Source organism: Coturnix japonica, chromosome 13 (assembly GCF_054131305.1).
Source record: "Coturnix japonica strain WE chromosome 13, WE-NBRP24, whole genome shotgun sequence".
Classification (NCBI taxonomy): Eukaryota; Metazoa; Chordata; class Aves; order Galliformes; family Phasianidae; genus Coturnix; species Coturnix japonica.
In genome coordinates this window covers 13,654,662-13,675,992 of record NC_140675.1, presented here as the reverse complement: position 1 = coordinate 13,675,992, position 21,331 = coordinate 13,654,662, and the positions used below count along the sequence as shown (strand labels likewise).

Below are 21,331 nucleotides of genomic sequence, written 5' to 3'. Positions count from 1 at the left end.
TTGCTCAGCCCGGTTATTAAAACGTGGTATTTTTGGTGTGGTGGGCAGCTGGGAGAGCTGCTCCTTGGGGCCAGGCCCAGCAGTGAGCTGAGTCCTGCTCTTATGGCTGCTGTGGGGGCACATATGGGCAGCATCAGCTGATAGTATGAGATACACACAGTAAAGTACACGAAGAACGGCATTGTAGGGTGAGAGACCCCAAAAGCACCAACCTGCAGCCCTCACCCACCCCTGGATGCACAGCTGCTAATTAAAGCTCTCTGTGGAATGGCATTTTAGATAACTCAGTTCTCCAGCACACATTCCAAAGGGACAAACTCATTTAGCAGGTTAATTAGTGTCCTTGGCAGAAATGGTATCAGCTTTGTCCCAGCCTACAGGGCAATATTGATGCTGGGAAGCTTTCCTATAAAAACCCACCTGTGCCTGCGTGGCTGAGGGGCAGGTCCTCATTTTGCACTTGAAAGGATGGAGGCACAGCTCGTATCTACACAGCTGCAGGACAATCTCAGCCACACTGGGATGGATGGGCAGCACCAACACACCTTAAACAGAGCTGAAAGAGCTTTGTGACACACAACAGGTTGCCTTTTCCCATCTATATCAACCCCAAAAAGTCCCCACAAGCAATTCATTCATTAGCTGTGCATCTCAGAACCCTCATAATGAAGCACATACTCTAACTCAGTCTGCTTATCACATGCACCTCACCTTCCTGTGTTGGACAACAGCATTCCCATTGCACACTGTTGGAATCTCACTTTCAGCTTCCATTTGACTGTCAATACATGCACCCACTCTCAAATGTTCTATTTACTGTTTGGCAAACCCTTGCAAAAACCAGCAGAGTTCTGTTTGCTAAATACAATATCTGGATTAGAAAGTTGGAGATGCACATTTTCTACTCGGAACTCCATCCTTCAATTTTTAATGAGTTCTGATCTTCTCTGTTATACTTGGAGCAAAGCAGGGAAATAAAAAGTAATAGAAAAGACCAACCTTCAATTTACCTTTGGGGTTACACTCGGTGTAGCCTCAGGACAACCAGGATGATGTTTTCTGCTGTGGTTGATGAAGCGTGAGGCTGAGTAGGCAGGGACAGGTATCACTAAAACTAAGCACTTGGCTTTGAGAAAGTCATTTTCTCATACATAAAAGATCGCATCACTATCTATAGTATGATTCTCACTGTAAGGGCTTTGCTCGTTGCTGCTATAATTCATTAAAATTCAGCAGCAGATAAATAATGAATAGACACGCTATTTACTTACTGCAACACAAGCAGTTCTTGCATTTCCCCGTGATGGTAAAGCCAAACCAAATGGTAACAGAGTGCAGTGCCCTCAATTGCTCCCAGTTCCATGTTGGGCACCCAGGAATCCACACAGCTCAATATGGAAAACCCAACCCAATAGTAAAACCTCACAACAGACATCATTGCATTCCTACAAAGTTTTATTAAACCCTTTTTAATTAAACCTTTTGACATTTTAGATGCATGTACATTCTTTGTAGAAAAGCTGAATAATAACTTAACTGAATTGGGATAACAAAATACAGTATGTCAACATGTTCCAAGGCCTTACCCTGCCTGCCAAAGCACAGCACACATGGATCATGGCAGGGCAAGGAAGAGCACAACTGGGTAAGAAATACTTCTCTACCTCCACAGTTCTAAAACAAATCAGCTCTTACTATTATAACAATGCTTCAATTAAAAAAGAGCCTTCAGCACCAGTTCAAGTCACCCATTGTAGAATGCTAAAAGAAAACTCCTACAATTGGAATGCCTTGAAAAACATATATATATATATTTAATATACAAACAAAATACTGTTGTCTTGATTTGGATTTCTTTGAGCAAGTAAGAAAGCTTGAGGCCAAGTAACACTAAGTGACGAGTGGTTTATTTTTATAATTATACACTATATAAAAACGAGTGCAAATAGCATCCTAATTTACACCGCTGTACACCTTTGGAGAGGCAGTTTTCCTAACTTAAGCAGCTTGTCTAACTGCTTTCTTATCAGTTCTGCTGGCTTCTCACTCAGAAAACACCTGCGCAACTCATAAGCAAAAGACTTTTGATGCTTTCCATTTCTTCTGGTTCTCTCCCCTCATTCCTCTTGCTGTCTCTGATGAGCATTTCTCTATAGATCAGCATTTCTTAAGATGGAAGCTCCTGTCTCTTTAAATGACAGCTTAATACATGTGCCTGTAAAAAGGAAGCTTCCAGAACACACCTACCGGAATACAGATGATGTTCACCACCTAGATCTGAAATTTTATTATCTCACTTTGCCTCAAGGCAGTTTTTTAGGTGAACTTTTCAAGTGAGGGAAGAGATGACAACCAAAACAGAACACAGGAGGCTCCAGGATGAGACGTGTCGGCTCGAGGCAAGTTGAAAAACATGCTTGAAAATTTGGCCAGATCACAATTTTTCAAGAAGATCCATGAACTTTGAGACTTCGTGATGAGTTGTGGCACCAAGGGAGAGGTCCATTAACCCCTGAGCAGGGGAGGAAAAGAAAGACCAATAATACATCAGCGATTTGTCATTTGTACAATAAACAATACTGCTAAATAATTATTTCACATATTTATCAAGTAACCGTCACTTGTCAAATCCATCTTATATTCATAAATTTCTCAAAATGGATGCATTTGTCATCTACATGCTTTTTTGCTTAGCTCCAGAATACAGAGATACTCACTGTGTTGCGAAAGAAGTTGCAAAGGTGCTTTGCCCACGGACATCTAAAAATAGACACAGACAGTCCTCAGTCCATTTTCTTATAGGGACAAACCCGCGCCCAGTTTCAGCCACCCCAACTACTCCATTCAGCTTCCAAATACAGATGAATTTAGCATCAGACATACATAAAGACAAAGACACATCACAGAACTAAAGGATCCAATCAGATCCTGTCCTTGAATGTTGCTAGAGATAAAAAAAAAAAAGCATTTATTAGAGTTGCAAATTTGTTCAGTAGAACTCAACTCATATAGAGCTGAGTGAGGTCTGGAATTTTACTTTTGGAAATACATACAATACATACAACAAGGGTTGGAGAGAGAGAAGCATTTTCCAAGGAAGGTTAACTCACGTGTCCATGTTTGCTACTTAAGACAGTTACTAAGAAGTGAATTCTCTGCTGCCATCTGCTACGTGCGAACTAAAAGTGCCAGAGCAGGCAATTACTGCCTTCTGGTATATAATCCCTGAGTCACTGCATTTTAAAGCCATTATGTCAATACATTAGTGTCTATCACTACACAGTGTATAATACTTCACAGCCTATAAGAGAAGGGAGCAAGGATTGTGCTTTGGATCAGCCAGCAGTCACTGAAGTGACGTATCACAATCACCGAGGTTGGAAAATAACCTCCATGATCATCCAACCAGTGTGATACTATCACTGGCAACCTAAAAACAAAGAGCAATTGCAAATCTACTCAACCCATCACGTTTGGTATCATAACTATTGTTAATAAGGAAGTACATGAAATAGGAATGAATTGCGAGTGAAGCTTGTTAATTAGGAAGAAACTAATGGCATTATTGCAACATATAATGATTGACTATCTGGCTACAATAAAGATTAACACTTACACGTGCAAGTTCTCTGTAATTATATCCAGAGTCAACACACCAACGGATTGCAGTATCCTGTTTCTACAAGTCAGGAACAGGCAAACAAATTCACCCACGTACTGGGGACCAAGGTTCTGCCATCTAAGCAATATAAAACCAGAAAGCATCAGTTCAGCAGCAAATACAAACAGCAATATCCATGTTGCTTCTCTCCTGACGCCACTTTCTCATTCTCCAGTCTGCTCTAAAAATAGGGGCATTTAATTACAGGAATTCAGATTCATGGTCTCCACTTAAAACCCTCTGATTAGACAGACATAGCAATGCCAGGAGCACATATTCTTCAGATTACCAGTTATTTCAGATGTACCTGGCCAACTGCTGCATAAGAAGTACTAAGGCCTTACTGTTATTTGAATACAGAACAAAGTCAGATCAGTGGCCCCATCCAGTTTAGTGTCCTGGCTCTGACAGCTATGGTATTTGTTTTAGCCTTCTGCAAACCAGACATATGAAGGGAGATGCCCTATATGCCCTCTGTCTGATGGAATGGTTGCTGAGGAACAGTGTTAGCTCACATAGATCTGAAGGAAATTTTCTAGATACACTCATCTTCAAGAGCTGTTCAGCCTCCTCAGGTCTGGAGTGCTGTTTTTATGCTAGCTGTACTTCACAATCTTCCAGCAACGTGCCTGCTTTTCAATCTATATATACCTTTCATTTTCACAGCATCCCCTGTCAACAAAATTAACAGCTCCAACCTTAATCCAGCTTGGGTTTGCCACATTAGATTTCCCTTAAGACTCCTGACTCTTGTTTAAGAGGAAACCATGAACAGTTACTCCCTGGTTACCATCAGCACATCATATGACTCTACAGACCACTACCATAGCCTCAGGCTCAGATGCCCAAACCTTGACAACCAATTCCTCTTGTAGAGATCAATCCATACCTCAAGAAGAACCACCAGGATCACACACAGTAATTAGAATGTGTACAGAAACGATGCACCTGTTTTTCTTTTCTATTACTTATTGATTTCCAGCATTTTCTTCACATTATTATCCAAAGCACCAGGATGGTCATTTTCAACGAGCTATAGATTGTATCTTTGCTAAATGTTCCTGCTGTGAGCCTGCTGTTAATGCTTCCAAAAACAGAGACAGATTTCAGGAAGTCTTTACTCACAGTTTCAGCATTGTTTCTTTCTGACGATTCAGATCTCTCAAAACCAGACTGACAACACCACGGAGAATGTGCTCATCATAGGAAAGCTGATTCAGTAACAGCCTCAAAGCCCAGAAGTTTTTCTAGGAAGAGACAAAATAAGGCCACAAATTCATGTTAATTATTTCTTAAACAAAACAAAACCCTAAAAATAACAAAAGAAATTAAAGGCCAATAAAGCTTCAGAGGAACAAAACTAGGCTAAATGCACGCAGAAATCTCCAAGTTGGCATGACATTCATTTTAAATATAATCCACTTTAATCTCTTCAAACAGAAGTCAATCTCTAGGACTCACCCCAAATGCCAGGAATATCTCTAGGAAGGAAGTTAAGTATGGGAGTTCACAGATAACCATCTGTTGTACTGCTTGCACTGCAAGAATAAGACAAGCCTCCTGGGGCAACTGCAGGAAGAGATATAAAAAAAATAAGAAATTTAAATATACAAATCCCCTTTCCCACTACTTGCATATTGCCTCCAGTCCAATCAGCAGGAAGTTCCTACCACCCCAATCACATCTGCTGGATGACAGACACTACATTCAGAACAATCTTATGAAGACTGAAGGAAGGGCGAGTAGAACAGATACTTCTGCTTATACAGCATTTCATCTTAATGTCTTAAAGTCCACCTAGAAACACAAAGTCTCTCACCAGACAGAAGAAGAATTAATGGGACAAAATGCCTGGCCCAAAAGTCACCTACTGGAAAGTAAAGCTAAAAGTAGTGCCTGCAAAAGAATCAGGAAAAAGAATAAAATTTCTCCTTAGATGGGTGATTATATTTAACAAGCTGTTTGTTTCAAGACACCTTTAAACATGCTCCACTACGCCTGAAACCATCATTCACAACAAGTCAAGAAATTCCAGGCTATTCTGAGTTTTGAGACAAACACACTGTCAGTCTCAAAGGACAGCCTCCTATTTGAAGCAAATACAAGATTACTCTGAGAAGTTAATACAGAATCACTGATTACTAAGTGTCCCAATTTATGAGATGCATAAATTTGGCCAGTGATGAATTAAAACTTTTGGATGGGTTGCAGATAGTGCCAGTTCTGAAGATAAAAAGCAGTCAGTTCAGATAGCACCATCTAAAAGGGAGAGTTGTTACAAACAGTCCTATGCCACTTCCCTCAAATCTTCAAACCCTATCTCAGAAGCTCTTTATGATAATCCAGTTGTTTTCAATACTGCAGTGTCTTCAAGTGCAATAAAGAAACGGTCAATTCCCTTGTTGACAGGTGCACACTTACTTGGGAGAAAATACCAGGTGGGAAGGAAACATTAATTTTTGCCTTCAGTTCCTGGAAGAGACCATCGCTGGCAGCCAGCACTCCCTGCAACAGAAGTAATGAGTTATGAGGAAGAGAAAGGATGCCCAGATATTCCACATGTATCAAAACCAACATTTAATCTACTATTTAAGTGTGTTTTTACATATTTTTCAGTGTTTTTACAAATGAGGTTGACTGTTCATCATACTCAGAGAAGCTGAATCTCAGTTTTCACTAACTAAACAATGTCATGTAACCTCTTAATTTTAATCCACTGTGCTTAGCAGACATTTCTCACTGTTCTTGCGAAATAATATCCAGATGCTCTTAGAGCTATCACGTCTCTTAGAGCTATTTTAACACATTTAGATTTCTTTCCTATGTATTTTGCTGTTACATGATTCATCTCAGTATTAAACAAGAGAGTAGGTATCTGGCATTGAGCTGCAAGCAGAGTTAATCTATGCACTGCTGCATTTACCACTCACAAATAACTCTGTGTCAAGTATTATATTGGCACATACCATAAGAATTTTTGATGAGATAATGTAAAGTTGCCTCAGTATTTAAATGAACAAGCCAACATCCACATGGAATGAAGCAATGTGTAAAAACACAACATATTCTTCCATCTCAGAGCACATGACCAGTTACCTGTTGGAATGCAATCGGGGGCTCTTTCACTGTCAGAGGACAAAGGTGCCCATTTCTTCCCAGGAAACAGCTACTACCCATAATCATGACGAAGGAACCCCAGCATTTGGGCTGAAATACAACAGAACATTGTTTTACAGGGTCAAATATATGTTAAGCAACTTTTAATGATAAAATAAGTCTCCTTGATATGCACTCTCCTTCTTCTTCCCCCTTTAACAGAACTCCCAGACACATCCACTCAAATTACAAGTTACTGTTTGGGGTTTCCCCAGTTTCATTTGTCACACTGAGAAACAGCCACTTCACCCCATCTGTAAAGATGAGGCTTTTTTCCTCTCGTTTTAATTCTACAGGATATGAACAAAGTGAACACATCTGCTGCTGGTGTAATCATTACAATTGGAAATAATTTAGTGTCACAACTTTATATAGGAAATATCTCCCAAACAGCTGAGCAGTAATAAGGTGCCATTCAACATACAGATGGCAAATTTTCTCATCATTCCATCATTGCTATAGCACGCTGCTAAACTCACTGAAGCTACAAGAGCTGCATACAAGCAATATTTGTCACAGTTTTATCCTTAAAAGTCCATCTGAGCCAATGGATCACTTACAACTTGACATGTTTTGTGAGAGCACAAAAATGCTGAGAAAAAAGTTGGTTTCCATCAGGCCTCCAAACAAATCCACCAGTACACAAAAGTTTCACAGAGATGTGAGCTACTCAGGATTCCTTTCATTAGATAAGCAACTGGACAAAGCAGGTAAGGCACAAAACCACTGAACAGGCCATATGAACAGTTTTAATGCGGACTCACATTTCTGTACAGCAACAGATTGCTGTAAAGGAGTTTGAATGCCTGCTTAATCAGAACACCATCTTTCATTGGAGACCCTGTGAGAAAAACAAAATTAAGATGTGTCTTTCATTCCTTGAGTAATCATAGAGTATGAAAAAACTTAAAGTATTATTAAAGAGATTCCTATAGAAACCTAGAGGAAAAAAAAAGCATCCACATCTATTTTACTATATTTGATGGTAGTTTTTCTATTCAGAACCTCCATCAATTGTAAAATGCTATTCTGGAAAGCTGTAAAAAAACAAATACAGTTTAGACTAAGCCGTTGCAGCAGGTGACCCATAACAAAGTCCTATTGTGTAAATCAGACTACAGTATCCCATACTTCTAAGAAGTCTAATAACTGAACATCTCCAAAACCAATCTTTCAAATCAGAGAACACTTGGACAAGTAGAACACATCAATACTGATGACCACAGTTATCGCTGGCTGAGCCAGATTGAGAAGGGTGGTGGTCCTACCCATGGCAGGGGATTTGGAACTTGATGATCCTTGGGGTCCCATCCAACCCAAGCCATTCTATGATTGCTATATACAGGTCATAAGATCCCTTCCATCTGAAAACTTTAATTTTCAAGATACAATACATCAGTTACATACTGCCATTTATAATGCTATGATATAATAAGAAACTTTTCATTTTCTTTTAATCATTCGCTTTCATCAAAACAACTTCACAACTGACAAAGGGTAACGTTCTCTGTGAAGTGTACTACCCACATTTATGCTCAAATATAAAGACAGTCCAGCTGCTTAGTGTTCTGCACTATACTTTAATCCAGACAATTTATATCTGGATTCAGAGTCCCTCCAAACACTTCTGAATTTAAAGAGCTGCAATTAAATAAGATCCTAAACACAAAAGAAGAAAAAAATCACTTGCCAACTGTAACCCAGGGCCCAGGGTCTTGAATATCCTTTCCAAGAGGGACACTGCCTGTTTTGAATATCTTCAGGTAGACCTCAAACTGAAGAGGAGTTATTCGGCACACAGTGCAGCACGCAAGGCTATTAATGGGAAACAACAGGGAATGTGCAGCATCAAGGAACTCTCCAGTTTTACACAGATAGAATGGGATTTTATCTCGAAGGTCTCTTAGCCTGGAAAGAAGAAATGAATAAGTGTCTGATTTCTGTTCACATGGAAGCTTTACAACATGTATGCATACATCTAATTAAGAATGACAACTAGTAAATTACATCTAATAAAGCAGAACTGAGCTGCAGTGCTGTATTACTTTCCCTTGGCAAACAGCTTTCAGAATCCTACTGCCTCTCATTCTGTTTTATTAGATGTAGAAAAAGACACTGGAACACAATTTGAGTGCAATGAAACAAACGAAAGCTATTTACCCTTTGGTATCACTGCATTTCACAGCTCTCAGGTAGCGAACAACTTCTTTATAGCTGGAGAGAAAGAGTGAAAGAGAAAGGAAGTGTTAAGCTGTATACAACAGGTCAATCCAATTATTATAGTTAATGAAGCAAAACAGTAGTACTTCTCACATAAAAGTACTGTAAAACAGGATAGTGCAACTGGCAGAAAGAGGCTGTTGAAAGCTTCAAAAGCCACTTCTGAATACAGCAGATATCTAAATTAATCCACAGATTATCTCGGTGCACTAGGAACAAACAAAAGCAGGCTAAGAAAAGGCAAGTCTCTAAGAGGACTATTCTTTCGAATACAGACATCTAAAGATCATTTACATTTCTATTTTAAAAACTGTCTTCCAAATAGTCAACATTCGATGAACTGGTTTTGTTTTTAACATCCAATTCCAAAAGCTACTGAGATTATTGAAACAAAACATTACCCACTCGAACACCCTTTTCTGGCCCTGCAGCATTCAGAGGGCTTGGTTCTGATTCTAACAGCTTCAAAAAGTACTGGCCTTGCTAATAAGTAATGGAAACGAACAGCTTCAAATATATCCAACTTTTGTACATTTCCCCATAACGCAAAACTCTTGCGGATGTTAGGAAAGCACTGTATGGCACTTAATAGCATAAACAGTCGTACTTCATGTTTTCTACCAGTTTCTCCACTCGAGCCTCTATGACAGGAAGCAATTCCCACAGAAACGTTTTCTTTCCTTTCTGTGTTCTCTGTCCTGTGGTGTTCTGCCCTTTCAAAACCGTGGTCAGTAGGACGTGGTCCCATGGCACAACATTCAAGCTGGAAGCATAAAAAAAATGAAGAAATGTTAAGGACTCTGTTGGTATGACACAATGTATTTCATCAAAGCAACACAAAGACTTATTAATAAAACACTATGAGCTTTACAGTTCAATTTCAGGGAAAGAAAATAAAAGGATTTATATGAACAAGAGCTTAGCCATAACATCAGTTTCTCACTGTGCTAAGGATGGGAGAGATAAAGTAGAGAATGCTGGAGCCCTCCAATAAAACACACCTTCAGCATCATCAGTGAAATAACCATGCCCTATGTCTGTTTACAAACCAGCCAACAGCATAAAATAGATTCTATAAGCAAACAAAGAACATACCTATTTGAGAAGGCAAAACAGTGACACGGAAGTGAGATGGACTGAAAAAACTGAATAAACTTCTCATATAAACTTTTTGGGAAGTCATACAACACCAGCAACTTCTGAAGCCGCGTTGTGATCCTGTGTTTTAAAAAGAAAAGTAAAAAGAAAAGCAGAGATTGTATGTAGATTTCTTTGGTTAAGCTTCAGAGTGTTGGGGTATATCTTCAAGTTTGTGCTTTAATATTTGTAGCCAACACGGATATTGATGTTAAAAATTATAACAGAGGCAATGAAACTGTGTATTCTGCGGTCTCTGGTTTTAAAGAAGATCCCCTCTAAGTGCATGAGAATCACTGAAGCAACACACTGTGAATTCAATAAGGAAGCTGACTGACCCAAGCCAGTAAAAGCATTTTTGTCTTGACTGAAAACTGGAGAGAACACACTGAGGTAAAGAGCTCAATGCTTTTAAAACTGGGGGAAGAAGGAAAAAAAAACCTATAAAAAACCCAATCCATTATCATTCTTCTAAAGTAAAAAATTAATACATTTGAGAACAGTCATCTAAAATGAAAACTGATACAGGATTTAGGTTATACCTGTCACAGAGGTGAGAACATTAATTGTTTTTGAGTGCTCCTAAAAAAAAAAAGTTAATTCTTAATTCATTAACCTTCTGTTGCAAGCGAATTTCAGGTTAAAGGTGAAAAGCTAAAATGAGAAATGAATTAAGCCAATTGAGCTGGATGTCCTCATTCATTATCCTCTGGGGGGAACTTCACTATGTTACATCCCTGACTACTCCATCCCAGTGGAGGACTTACAAGGCTACTGTTTTGACCCTGAACAGGCGCTATTTATTGTTAGGGTTACTAACCACAAATAGCTACCCAATAACATCTTCTAGTCTGGCATAAAAGAATGCTCCTAGACTCAAAGTACTCCATCATCTTGACTTTGAGTTCCCTCCCCACTGTGGGTGGGTTGAGTGCTTATGTGGCTGTAAAATAAGGCAGACGTAGCTCTTGTCCTTCACAGAAAGGAAGTAATATGCAACAGAGCTGCTAAACAATCTATTTGTACCATACAGCTATAGAATATGATAGTTCGCTGAGGTCTCTGCTTACCAAGCTGACTGGTACACACTGTTGTTTGTAACCTTGTCTATCCTTACCCACCCACAGCCTACACACGCAGGCAGATTCTCCCTGCTCTCCTCAAACAGAGCCTAATAGAGGACATCAAGATCCTGTTCCCTGATGCTACAGAACTAATGTACTAAATACACTTATTTTAGAGCTCTGCAAGTTTATTTGAAGAGCTAAAACATTTGTTTTTTCTTTTCCTTTGAATAGAAGCCTTTTAAAGTGTGCTTCATGGGCAGTCGTAAGCAACCACCTCTCACCATAATGTAACAAGTCAAGTCTTACCTTTGCAACAAGCAAGGGACAGCAAGCTTTAGTGAATCAGTATGACCAAGGTTCTGCCAGTTCCTGCAGGGGAGGGGGGGCAGGCAGGAGGAAGAAAAGCAGTAAGTTTTATTTCCTTTTGAGAAGCAAATACAGATTATATGCTAGATACAGAACTGGATACTCACAAAGCAGGGTCTTTATGAAGGGTTATCTCTCGAGCTGCTCCCAGAAGCATGACAGCAGCAGCTTTAGGACTCTCTCTTTCAGCCTGATTCAAAAATCTTGTTACCAGCGCAAAAACTCCAGAATACCTAAGAAAGTGAAGCAGTCCGTGAGATAAAGCATCTTCAGTGACACACTTCATAAATGAATGCTAACTGTGACCATTCTAGTTTGAAAGCAAACTGATTCACCTCTCCCTGAAAAGAATCTGTGAAACAGGAACACTGCATTTGTACAGGTATTACTTTCGGTATTTTAAGAGAACACACCATCAAAGTAAAAGCCAAACTTAATTCTAACAAAGCAGTAAAAACATGGAGGTTTGTTTCATGCTATTCCTGGTTATAACAACTTGGAAAACTACCAACTGTCTTAGCATAGCACAACAGTTATCTTTTAAGATGCATTTAAGAGGATTCTTAAAATACATCCAAGTTAAATTCAATTCAATTGTTCACTGATCCATTAAGATCCCTCTGTTACGTCGCTACGATTTCCGGTGCCATGAAACTACTTAAGAAAAGAAAACCTTAAGGTTTTTTCCTACTTAAGGAAAGAAAACTTGCAGTGACTGATATGTACTGCTAATTCTGTTATCACTTACTTGTATACAATCTTTGTGTTCTGAGATCTGCAGATATCACACTGGCCAGGAGGCAGCTTTGAGACACATAAGCATTTATGCTCTGTGGGAGAAACTCTCTCTCCAATTAAATACTTATTATATTCCACAGAAAGTTCCTGGATAAAACGTATTAGAAGGTTTCCTAAGAGGACAGACAGGTAAAAAATTATTTCAAAACCAGAATAAAGACATTAATACCCTGTGTAAAACATTTGACAAATCACTTGCACCCAGTCTTAACAGCTGGGCATACTTCATTGCTTCTTCCAAGGGGAAGAAAGCAGGACACAAATCTGGAACTGCAGATCCTACTGGTCTAAGTATGGCCCAGAGAGAGGACAGCAGAAGTGAGCTGCTACCTAAATAATTCACCACATCTTTACAAGAACAGTCGTGGTCCGGACAAGCTGACCTTGTAGATTACATGTAGAGCCACAGACTGAGTAGCCACAGTGAGCCAAAGGTCTGCTAGGACAGGATGAGAGCACTGTGCTTACCACCGTGCCGAAGGTCTGCATCAATATCTGTGAGCTCCAAATTGAACATTACAAGAACACCGGCCAAGGCAAAATCACGTTGGTCTTTCCAGAATTTGCTTTTGTTATGAGCATTGCAGTGACAGAGGGAAGAAGTTGTCCAATTCTGGCACTGTTTCACAATAAGTAAAAGACAGAGAAAAGCATTTTATTATCCCCTAAGTTAAATGAATCAAAAGTTAGTTCCACTTTACAAGGGAAGGACTAGAATTCATTTTATACTTTACTTCTGTGGCTTTGCCTAGCTTTGTATTTTGACTGTTGATGCAAGAGGACAATGTGGCAGTGCCTTTCTACCATAAATTACAAAGAACAACAATAAAAGACACTTCCTCCTCCCCTCCCCAGTAATTTACTCTAATTCCTGAATATCTTATGGGGACAGTTAGGTTGACACTTTCCTCATAGAATTTACTATGAAGTATCAAAGCAGTGTTTCTGAGCATTCACCCCAACTTTGCTCCCAGTTCAAAGTTTTCTGAATTCTAAAAACCAACAATTAAAAAAAACAACCAAAAAACAACCCTCCAATGAAACAATGAAACAATCTTCCCTTCCTCCTCAAAGCAAAAACCAAAACCCACCACTCTAACACATCACCCCCCACACCTCACCCATCCCCTACATTGAGTCAGGAAAACAATCTGATATTTGTCTGGTGCAGTGAGAAGCAGCCTGATTTGGAAGTTACACTCCACGAAGCCCCAGGAAAATGGGATGAACACGTGTTTATATCAAGTGAACATCCATTCCTACAAATCACTTGACTACTAGGAATAAACCTGGATGGTGACCATATTTAACACTGTGAAGCTGATGGATAGCAACATTTAGAGTAGGAACTATTCAAATAACCAAACTCTACATATAATTTACAGTGTGCATACGAGTGATTTCTTCTATAGACTGTTAAAGGATTCAGTTTACTCACATTGGAGCATTTCTTGACTACAGCCCTTCCTTACCTCAGAAGCCAGCTTATCACAAATGTAGCAGTAGCACTGATTACAAAAGTCAGCATTTTTTCCAGTGGGTGAGCAAGTTTCACATTCCATTCGTCTACAGAATTGAAAAACAGAACATTATTTACAAAGCAGTCCGTGCACTCATCCAACTCTACTTACACTTTCAGCTGATAGCGTTTTAACAACACTACATAACAAGGCTGATTATATGTGGGAAAGGAAACCTCCATACTAGCCTCCACATCATTGAACGTACTCAAATGAGTTTATTGTACAGTCATATCTTGCATGGGGCATCACATTTGCTTGTTTACAGAAGGTAACCACCAGTTCACACTCCTCATCCACAACCTCTTCACATTTCTTCTCTTCCAGGGCTGTCTTTGCTGTAGAAAAGAGAAAAAAGTATGATTCAGTATGAGAAGTCTACAATCTTATTACAAAATCAACCAGCTTATTCTTTAGAACACTTTTAAGGCACGAGCTCTCTTATAATTTCATCTGGTGCAAATAAGGAAGGTACACTGGCTTGGAACACAAGATTCTTAAGCAATGAAAAGAGGGGTAAAAATAAAAAAGGATCTGCTCACCACTGAAAATGGCTCAGAGAAACCACTGCTATTTTAAAGCTATACAATAGTACACTTTAAAACAATCAGTGATGGCAAATAGAATCACAGAATCACAGAATTATCAAGGTTGGAAAAGGCTTAGAAGATCATCTAGTCCAACCATTCCCAATACTTCCCGGATAAATCATATTCATCAACACAACATCCAAACGTTTCTTGAACACTCCCATGGTCGGTGACTCCACCACCTCCCTGGGCAGTGCATTCAATGCCTGACTACCCTTTCCGAGAAGTAATACTTCCTAATGTATCCTGAATCTCCCCTGGCGCAGCTTAAAACCATTCCCTCTAGTTCTATCACCGATTACACGAGAAAAGAGGCCAACCCCCAGCTCACTACAACCTCCCTTCAGGAAGTTATAGAGAGCAATAAAGTCTCCCCTGAGCCTCCCCTTCTCCAGATAGATAATAGATGTTATGAGGCAACAGCAGCTCCTTTGGCTTTTATCTATTTTTGAAACCTGTGCTGCAAAGGTGTCACATCTGATATTTTACTTCAGTTTCTTACTGAAGTTTATTGGCAGAAACTCACAGCTGAGTAGAGCACAGAACTCACCTAATGGATCTACTATAAGGACTGAATTCCCATGTGTGCCTTCATCTTCGTCGTCGCTGATCAGGATCACATCTCGCTCTCTCTCTCCTTTAGAGGGCTCCATAGTCACTGAGCCCCAAAGGAAAAGCCCAATTTAGCAGAAAACAGCCCCCAAAAAGCAGGAAAGGTAGAAAAGGGCTCCTCCAAACCCCAACTCTGGGTACATTACACTAAAGATAGCAACCTTCAACACACCACTTGAATCAGAAGCTCAAACGACATCGTATTTTCCACTCAGATCTGAAGGAACCCTAAAAAAAAAAAAAAAAAACCAAAAAAAAAGAGAAAGAAAAAAGTGAGCCCTGGCATTCCAATGGCGGACCCACCGTATTGAACTGCGGTTATTTCCCCTCACAGAACCCCCTCAACCCGCTTCGCCCCCCCCCCAAAGACACAGAGGCTCGAATCCCGGGGGCTGGACTCGATGATCTCTAAGGTCCCTTCCAACCCGCACGAAACTATGAAACTATAAAATAAAGCCCCCAAAGACCCCCAGGATCGCCGGGTTCCCCTTCCCCACACGGACCGTTCCTACCCGCCGCCCCAGCCCGCCACTCTTTGAACGAACAATCACTTCCTAAGTGGCTCCACCCGGAACTGGTTGTGGAGATGACGCTACCTGCGTTACTTCCTCCCTGACTGTGGCTGAAAGGGAAACGGGGAGCCGCCATCTTTGATGGTGTTATATGGAGGCCGCCATGATGGCAGGGCGGGAGGGGGTTCTAAGCCTACTAAGCCTTAAGCCTCCTCATGACTGAGGATGAAAAGATGTGTGAGATCCTCATGTTCAGCCCATCCTACCATGCTCACTATGTGCCCTATTTGGACACAGGGTTTCTGGGGATGCCTCTTTTCCACCTCATTTCCACTGCTTGGTGACTGTTTTGGACTCACTCTGCTATTTCGAGGGTGTTTAATCTTATAGAAGCCTTGTGGTCAGGAAGGATGTTTTATCATATATATAAGGAATCCATTTAGAAGTTGTAAGCAGAACTATAAGAGCAAGCTCCTTAATTAGGCAAAATGGGCAACATTGAAGGATATTGCTCTTATTACAGAATCACAGAATTATCAAGGTTGGAAAAGACCTAGAAGATCATCTAGTCCAACCATTACCAATAATTCCTGGATAAATCATATTTATCAACACAACATCCAGACATTTCTTGAATACTCCCATGGTCGGTGACTCCACCACCTCCCTTGGCAGTGCATTCCAATGCCTAACTACCCTTTCTGAGAAGTAATACTTCCTTATTGCAGCATAGATAAGCAGTACATCTGGAAGTTATAACTGCAACTCTGAGTAAAAATGGCCAGCAGTTCCGAGACATCACAGGTGATGATCTGCATTCAATCACAGCAATGTGACCCTAAATGCTTTCATTACAGCCAGGCCTGGCCGCTGTGGCCATCACCCAGATGGCAGCTGTTCATAGAGAAGAGGGTTTTACTACATTTTGTTGTCCCTAATCACCAGACCGATCACAACAGGCTTTTCCTACCACAAACCCATCAGGAGATCAGCCACATCCAGCAGATGGTTCAGGATTTCTTAGTAACACTAGATGGTACCAGAGCTCCACAGTGAGGCTCAGACACGCTCATCCATCTGGACTGAAAATACCCCAAAAATGGAAATTCTGAAACATGGCAAGCTGAAGATGTAAAGCTGTAATATATTAATAAGCTGCTGGCAAAACAGTCGCCTCTTCTGTGGGAAGAAGCAGGCAGGGGAATTATGAGTAAAATAAGGACACTTTTCTGGTTTTCAGGACAAGTGTAATACAGTAATTTTGGTTCAAACTTATCAGTAAGGTGAAGGTAAAACAAGAGCTGGTATTTGAAAGCTAACACTCAGGGAGTAGGCATCTTTCATTGCTAGTAATTAGTTCCCAGTTTGAAGAAAACCTAGGAATTATTTTAGTTCAGGCAGAAACTGCCACTAAGAGTTTAAAATGTGATTTAAATACATTTCTGGTATTGGTAATAATAAGAATTACTGAAACAACTCTTGGAATATGATCACCTTCTTGATCACTTGGAATATGATGCTATGTGTGTTTTGCTACGTGTTGCCTGAAATATTCATGCGTGAAAACAAATCCCTTCCTTCAAATGGATGTTTATTCCATGAATAATCTTTAATGTCTTGGTAGCTTTCAACACACTTGGGCAAAATGTTTCATGTTTCTGTGCTTATAGTGAAAGATTTAAACTTGACACCTAAATAGGTGGCCTGATTTCAGCTGCATGGAGCACCTTCTGTGGAGGCATCGTTTCCTTCACACCGTTGCCTCTGCAGCGTGACAGCGTTTTAACAGCCTAGAATAACTCAACACAGCAATTTAGGTGATGAAATGAAGTATTGAGATAGCAGGGAGAAATAATAAAGGCAGAACTGGCATTTGGCCAGAATCATTTATTGAAAAGCTCTACTCTCATGCACGAGTCTTGTGAGATGAGCTGATGGCCAAATATGGTCAGGAGTTGGTGCTGCATTTCAGCCAAAACACAGCAAAGCTGGGCTTTCCCCTCCTTCCAGATGAAGAGTCGACATCGGCGGCTTATTTTTAGTGGTGTGGATGTAAAGTATGGTGGTTATATTTCATATGGCCTGAGCTCAGTCTACTCTACCATGCCAGGTTTCATGCCCAGACCCAGCAAAGCTAAAGGTCTGACACCACAAGCTCCTTCTTCATAGTCTTCATCCTGTGGGTCAGCGTTAGGAATCTTATTCTGCTGTTTGCTGGGGCTTATGTTTGTCAGGTGCCAGGAATGGGAGTAAAGAAGATGAGGGTTTATTTGGGGAAATCTGGTAGCCTCAAAATAAGACAGTAATTAACTGCAGGCTGGGAGGTGAAACACTAAAAATGAATGTGTGATGTCATTGTCAACAGTGTGCAATACCAATAACAAAAATCATAAAACCATGGCAGTTCTGCAGTGGTAAAGTGAACAAAGAGCAGTCTGGAGCAAGTTGGGGCATTAACTAAAGATGCAGAAGACTCCAGCTCTGTTGTATGAACTGTGGGGTCCAGAGGAGTGGGTTTCTACAACCAGCTCCCGAAGCAGAGGTGCAGTTTCTCTCTGACCGCAACAGCAGAGCTGTAGAGCAAACAGACCATTAAAATGTCCATTAAAAAAATAATGTATATATATATATACATATGTATGTATATATATATATTCATGTCCCATATATATTTATCACTGCTTCATTTTGTTGAAAGTCAAAGGCCCATTTGTGTCCGATGAAAGGCTTGGGATAGATCAATTGACTGGAAAAGGCTTAGAGGATTTAAATCTACAATTCCACGTGGACAGGTGCTAATCCACCAGTCTGCTGAGCCCAAGCAAGGTGCTGCAGAGCCATCCAGGCACTCTGACTCCAGCCTGTACTTGTTTGGCCCAAAAAGGGTTGCTCAGTGCTGGAACTGTAAAAGAGATTCTCCTAACTGAGCTGCTGGGAAAAGACTTGTGCTTATTTCTAGCTACCTTTGGCGTCTCTGCAGAGCTGTTGCCTCTGTAACAGGCAAGCTTTCCATGGTGACTTTAGTCTTTGAAGTGCTTCCTAGTGCACCGCAATGAGCTGATGAAGTGTTGTCCACTGTGTGCAAGCAGCTCTGCTCAAGTTTCATACAGAAACAAGGTTTACATGGTTATAATGTGTGTGTGAGTGAATGAGGGGCCCAGAAGCCATTGAGATGGGAGGAAACTGTCCTTGTTATCCAAAAGGCAGGGTCTTTCTGTGAATGAGGAAAGGAACGGTAGCAGAGTGAGGAAAAAAATGCATAATAGCTCTATGCCTCTGTTGGAATCAGAAAAAGCTCTTCCTTGGACCTTGGTTTTGTGAGGAGATGAGATATACGTGGTGACAGCTGATGTAAGAGTGCAGCCATTACTGAACTCTGATGCCAATTTCTACCAAGTGGACAGGAGGTAGAAGTCCCAAAAGCAACAAGTTCCTGAAAGTGTGGTGATAAGAGACATGTGTGTGTATGTCTTTCCTGAACAGCCATAATCACAGAATCACAGAATGGCCCAGGTTGGAAGGGACCTCAAGGATCATCAAGCTCCTGCCACATACAGGGCCACCAACCTCCACATTTAATATCAGACCAGTCACCCCATGGCCCCATCCAACCTGGCCTTGAACACCTCCAGGGATGGGGCATCCATAGCCTCTCTGGGCAGCCTGTTCCAGCACCTCACCACTCTCCAAAAACTTCAGCTTCAGGAAGAGATGGGACAAAGTTTCCCCATCCTCAGTAGCATTCATGCTATGAGCCACCAGAGACTCAAAGCAGGAGAAACAAGCTGAAGCTGAGGAATGGATTTGGGGGTGTCTGCTGAGGATTTGCTATGGGTGAGGTGTTCATCGGGCTGCTTTGGTGCCTACAGACTGGGACAGCCCTAGTAAAACTTGGTTTACAAATCCATCAACCACGATGCATGAGTCCATTGGAAACTGAGCACCCTTGCATCCAGCACTCACAGGATGATGAGGCTTTGTAATGCTTACAGAATCAAAGACTCATAAGAATGGCTTAGGTCAGAAGGGACCTTAAAAATCACCTGGTTGCAACTCTTGTGCCACAAGAAAATGTTTCTTTTAGCTCTTTCCCCTCCTAATTTCTTTTCTTTCCATAAGGCCAAATAAAGGAGAAACAAGATGCTGTAAGAGAGACTGCTCTCAGGGTTGGGCCCTGTAAATGCAGTCTGTTGGCTTTTCAAGGGGACACCGGGACAGGAGCATGGCAAGGATGCTCCCACGCTGACTCTGACGGCCGTGAGCCAGCCCACACTGGGGTGGGAGACAGCAGAGGAGATGCTCCCTGCTGCGGGATGGCGGCAGTCAGCGGCTCGCGATTTAAGAAACAGATGAATATGAACCGCCTTGGAATGCCTTCAAAAATCTGCTAGCACTCTCCTCCCTGCAGAAAGCCGAGTAAATCCCTTTCGCATTTCAGGCTCCTAGCGAGACCCTGAAATATTATCAGTGCTCTTTGACACTCTACCTGCCCCTCATCCCACCTGGCTTTCGACAAAACACATTTCCTCTGCTCTCAGGGAAAAAAACAAAAGTCAGGTTCATTCAGACTCCGACACTTCTCTAACACTGGGGTGATCGAGTGTCCTCCATTTTACTTTTGGTATTTTAATAGGGTTTCCTTTTAGACCTTTAATGAGTTTTTATTCCCCTTTGTGTATCAGACGCTTCAGCCTGACCGACAGTTTTACTCACCCCATGTGGAGTAATCCGAACAGCCAGGACAACCTCTTATTCCTGTGGCAAGGCTTCCTCTGCCAACATTCCTCCTTCCTCGCAGCCAGGAGGATGTTTTGACCCTTTCCTTACCACCATCCCATCCATCTTCCAGCCCCAAGAAAGGACCTTCCCGGGGTGTAGCAGCAGGAACGTGCCCAGTACAGCTTTTAATCAAGGAAAACCTTGCAGCTTTTAATCAAGGAAAGGGAAAAAAATAAATCAAATATGCATAATAAATAAAATATGCAAATAAATTAATAAGATTGTTTATTATTAATAAATGTTAACAAAACAAAAGCTCAGATGATATGTAGGCTGGCAGCCATACTGGGTATTTTGCAGCTTGTGCAATACACATTAATGAGCAAACAGCTGGAGCAGAGGTCCAGCTGCAACAGCCCCATTTATTTCTGATGCATCCCATAGCCTGGCACTGTGTGAGAACAGGACGTGGGATAAAGACACAAGCCCAAGCTGCACAGACACAAGGTTGTCCCCACTGGAGGTGGCTGTTTTGCAGTCTTTCAGCCACAGACACTAGGGGATGCCATAGTGAGGGCTGCAGGACCCCTGCTGGGATGAGTGCTGTATGGGTGAATTGGCCCCATGCCCTGATAGCAAACAGCAACACAATGGGTGACGTGGTGTGGGATGGGCAGGAAGCTGTCCTGGCCACAGGGATCCATGGCAGCGTGCTTTCATTTCAGGTACAGAAGATGTGTGTTGTCCCCTGAGTTCCAAACTATGGACAGTTCTTTTTGCTTGGTTCTGCATTTGGGAGCAGGGGACAATCTCCCATCTGCTGGAACAGGGAGTGCCTTCTCCCATCTGCGACATAAGCAGAGTGGTTTTAAGCATTTCTTGTGCTTAATTACACAGGTCCAGGAGACTCATACAGTTTAAAAACGTATACCATTAAAGGTTACATATTAAGCACGGCCTTGGTTTTTTGATG

General features: G+C 41.2%; 1 protein-coding gene across 15 annotated transcripts; it reads right to left on the bottom strand.

Annotated features, from left to right (window-relative positions):
* Positions 1–1,437: 1,437 nt before the first annotated feature.
* On the bottom strand, positions 1,438–20,421 carry LOC107320773 (uncharacterized). 15 transcript variants are annotated; one of them, XM_085513970.1, is made up of 21 exons: positions 15,673–15,702; positions 15,289–15,355; positions 15,066–15,173; positions 14,134–14,263; positions 13,878–13,971; positions 12,874–13,024; positions 12,356–12,518; positions 11,715–11,840; positions 11,548–11,610; positions 10,133–10,255; positions 9,645–9,800; positions 8,978–9,031; positions 8,508–8,725; positions 7,582–7,658; positions 6,758–6,868; positions 6,083–6,166; positions 5,123–5,230; positions 4,787–4,908; positions 3,617–3,739; positions 2,718–2,760; positions 1,438–2,512 (listed from the first exon to the last, which is right to left on the bottom strand). In XM_085513970.1, exons 3-21 carry the CDS (start codon positions 15,166–15,168, stop codon positions 2,435–2,437), a joined length of 2,127 nt encoding a protein of 708 aa, XP_085370096.1. In that variant the 5' UTR covers positions 15,169–15,173; positions 15,289–15,355; positions 15,673–15,702; the 3' UTR covers positions 1,438–2,434. The 15 variants fall into 15 exon arrangements, with proteins under 15 accessions (XP_085370096.1, XP_085370097.1, XP_085370101.1 ...); XM_085513971.1 differs by having other exon boundaries at positions 15,595–15,687; XM_085513975.1 differs by having other exon boundaries at positions 15,300–15,355; positions 15,595–15,687.
* Between the last annotated feature and the right edge of the window lie 910 nt (positions 20,422–21,331).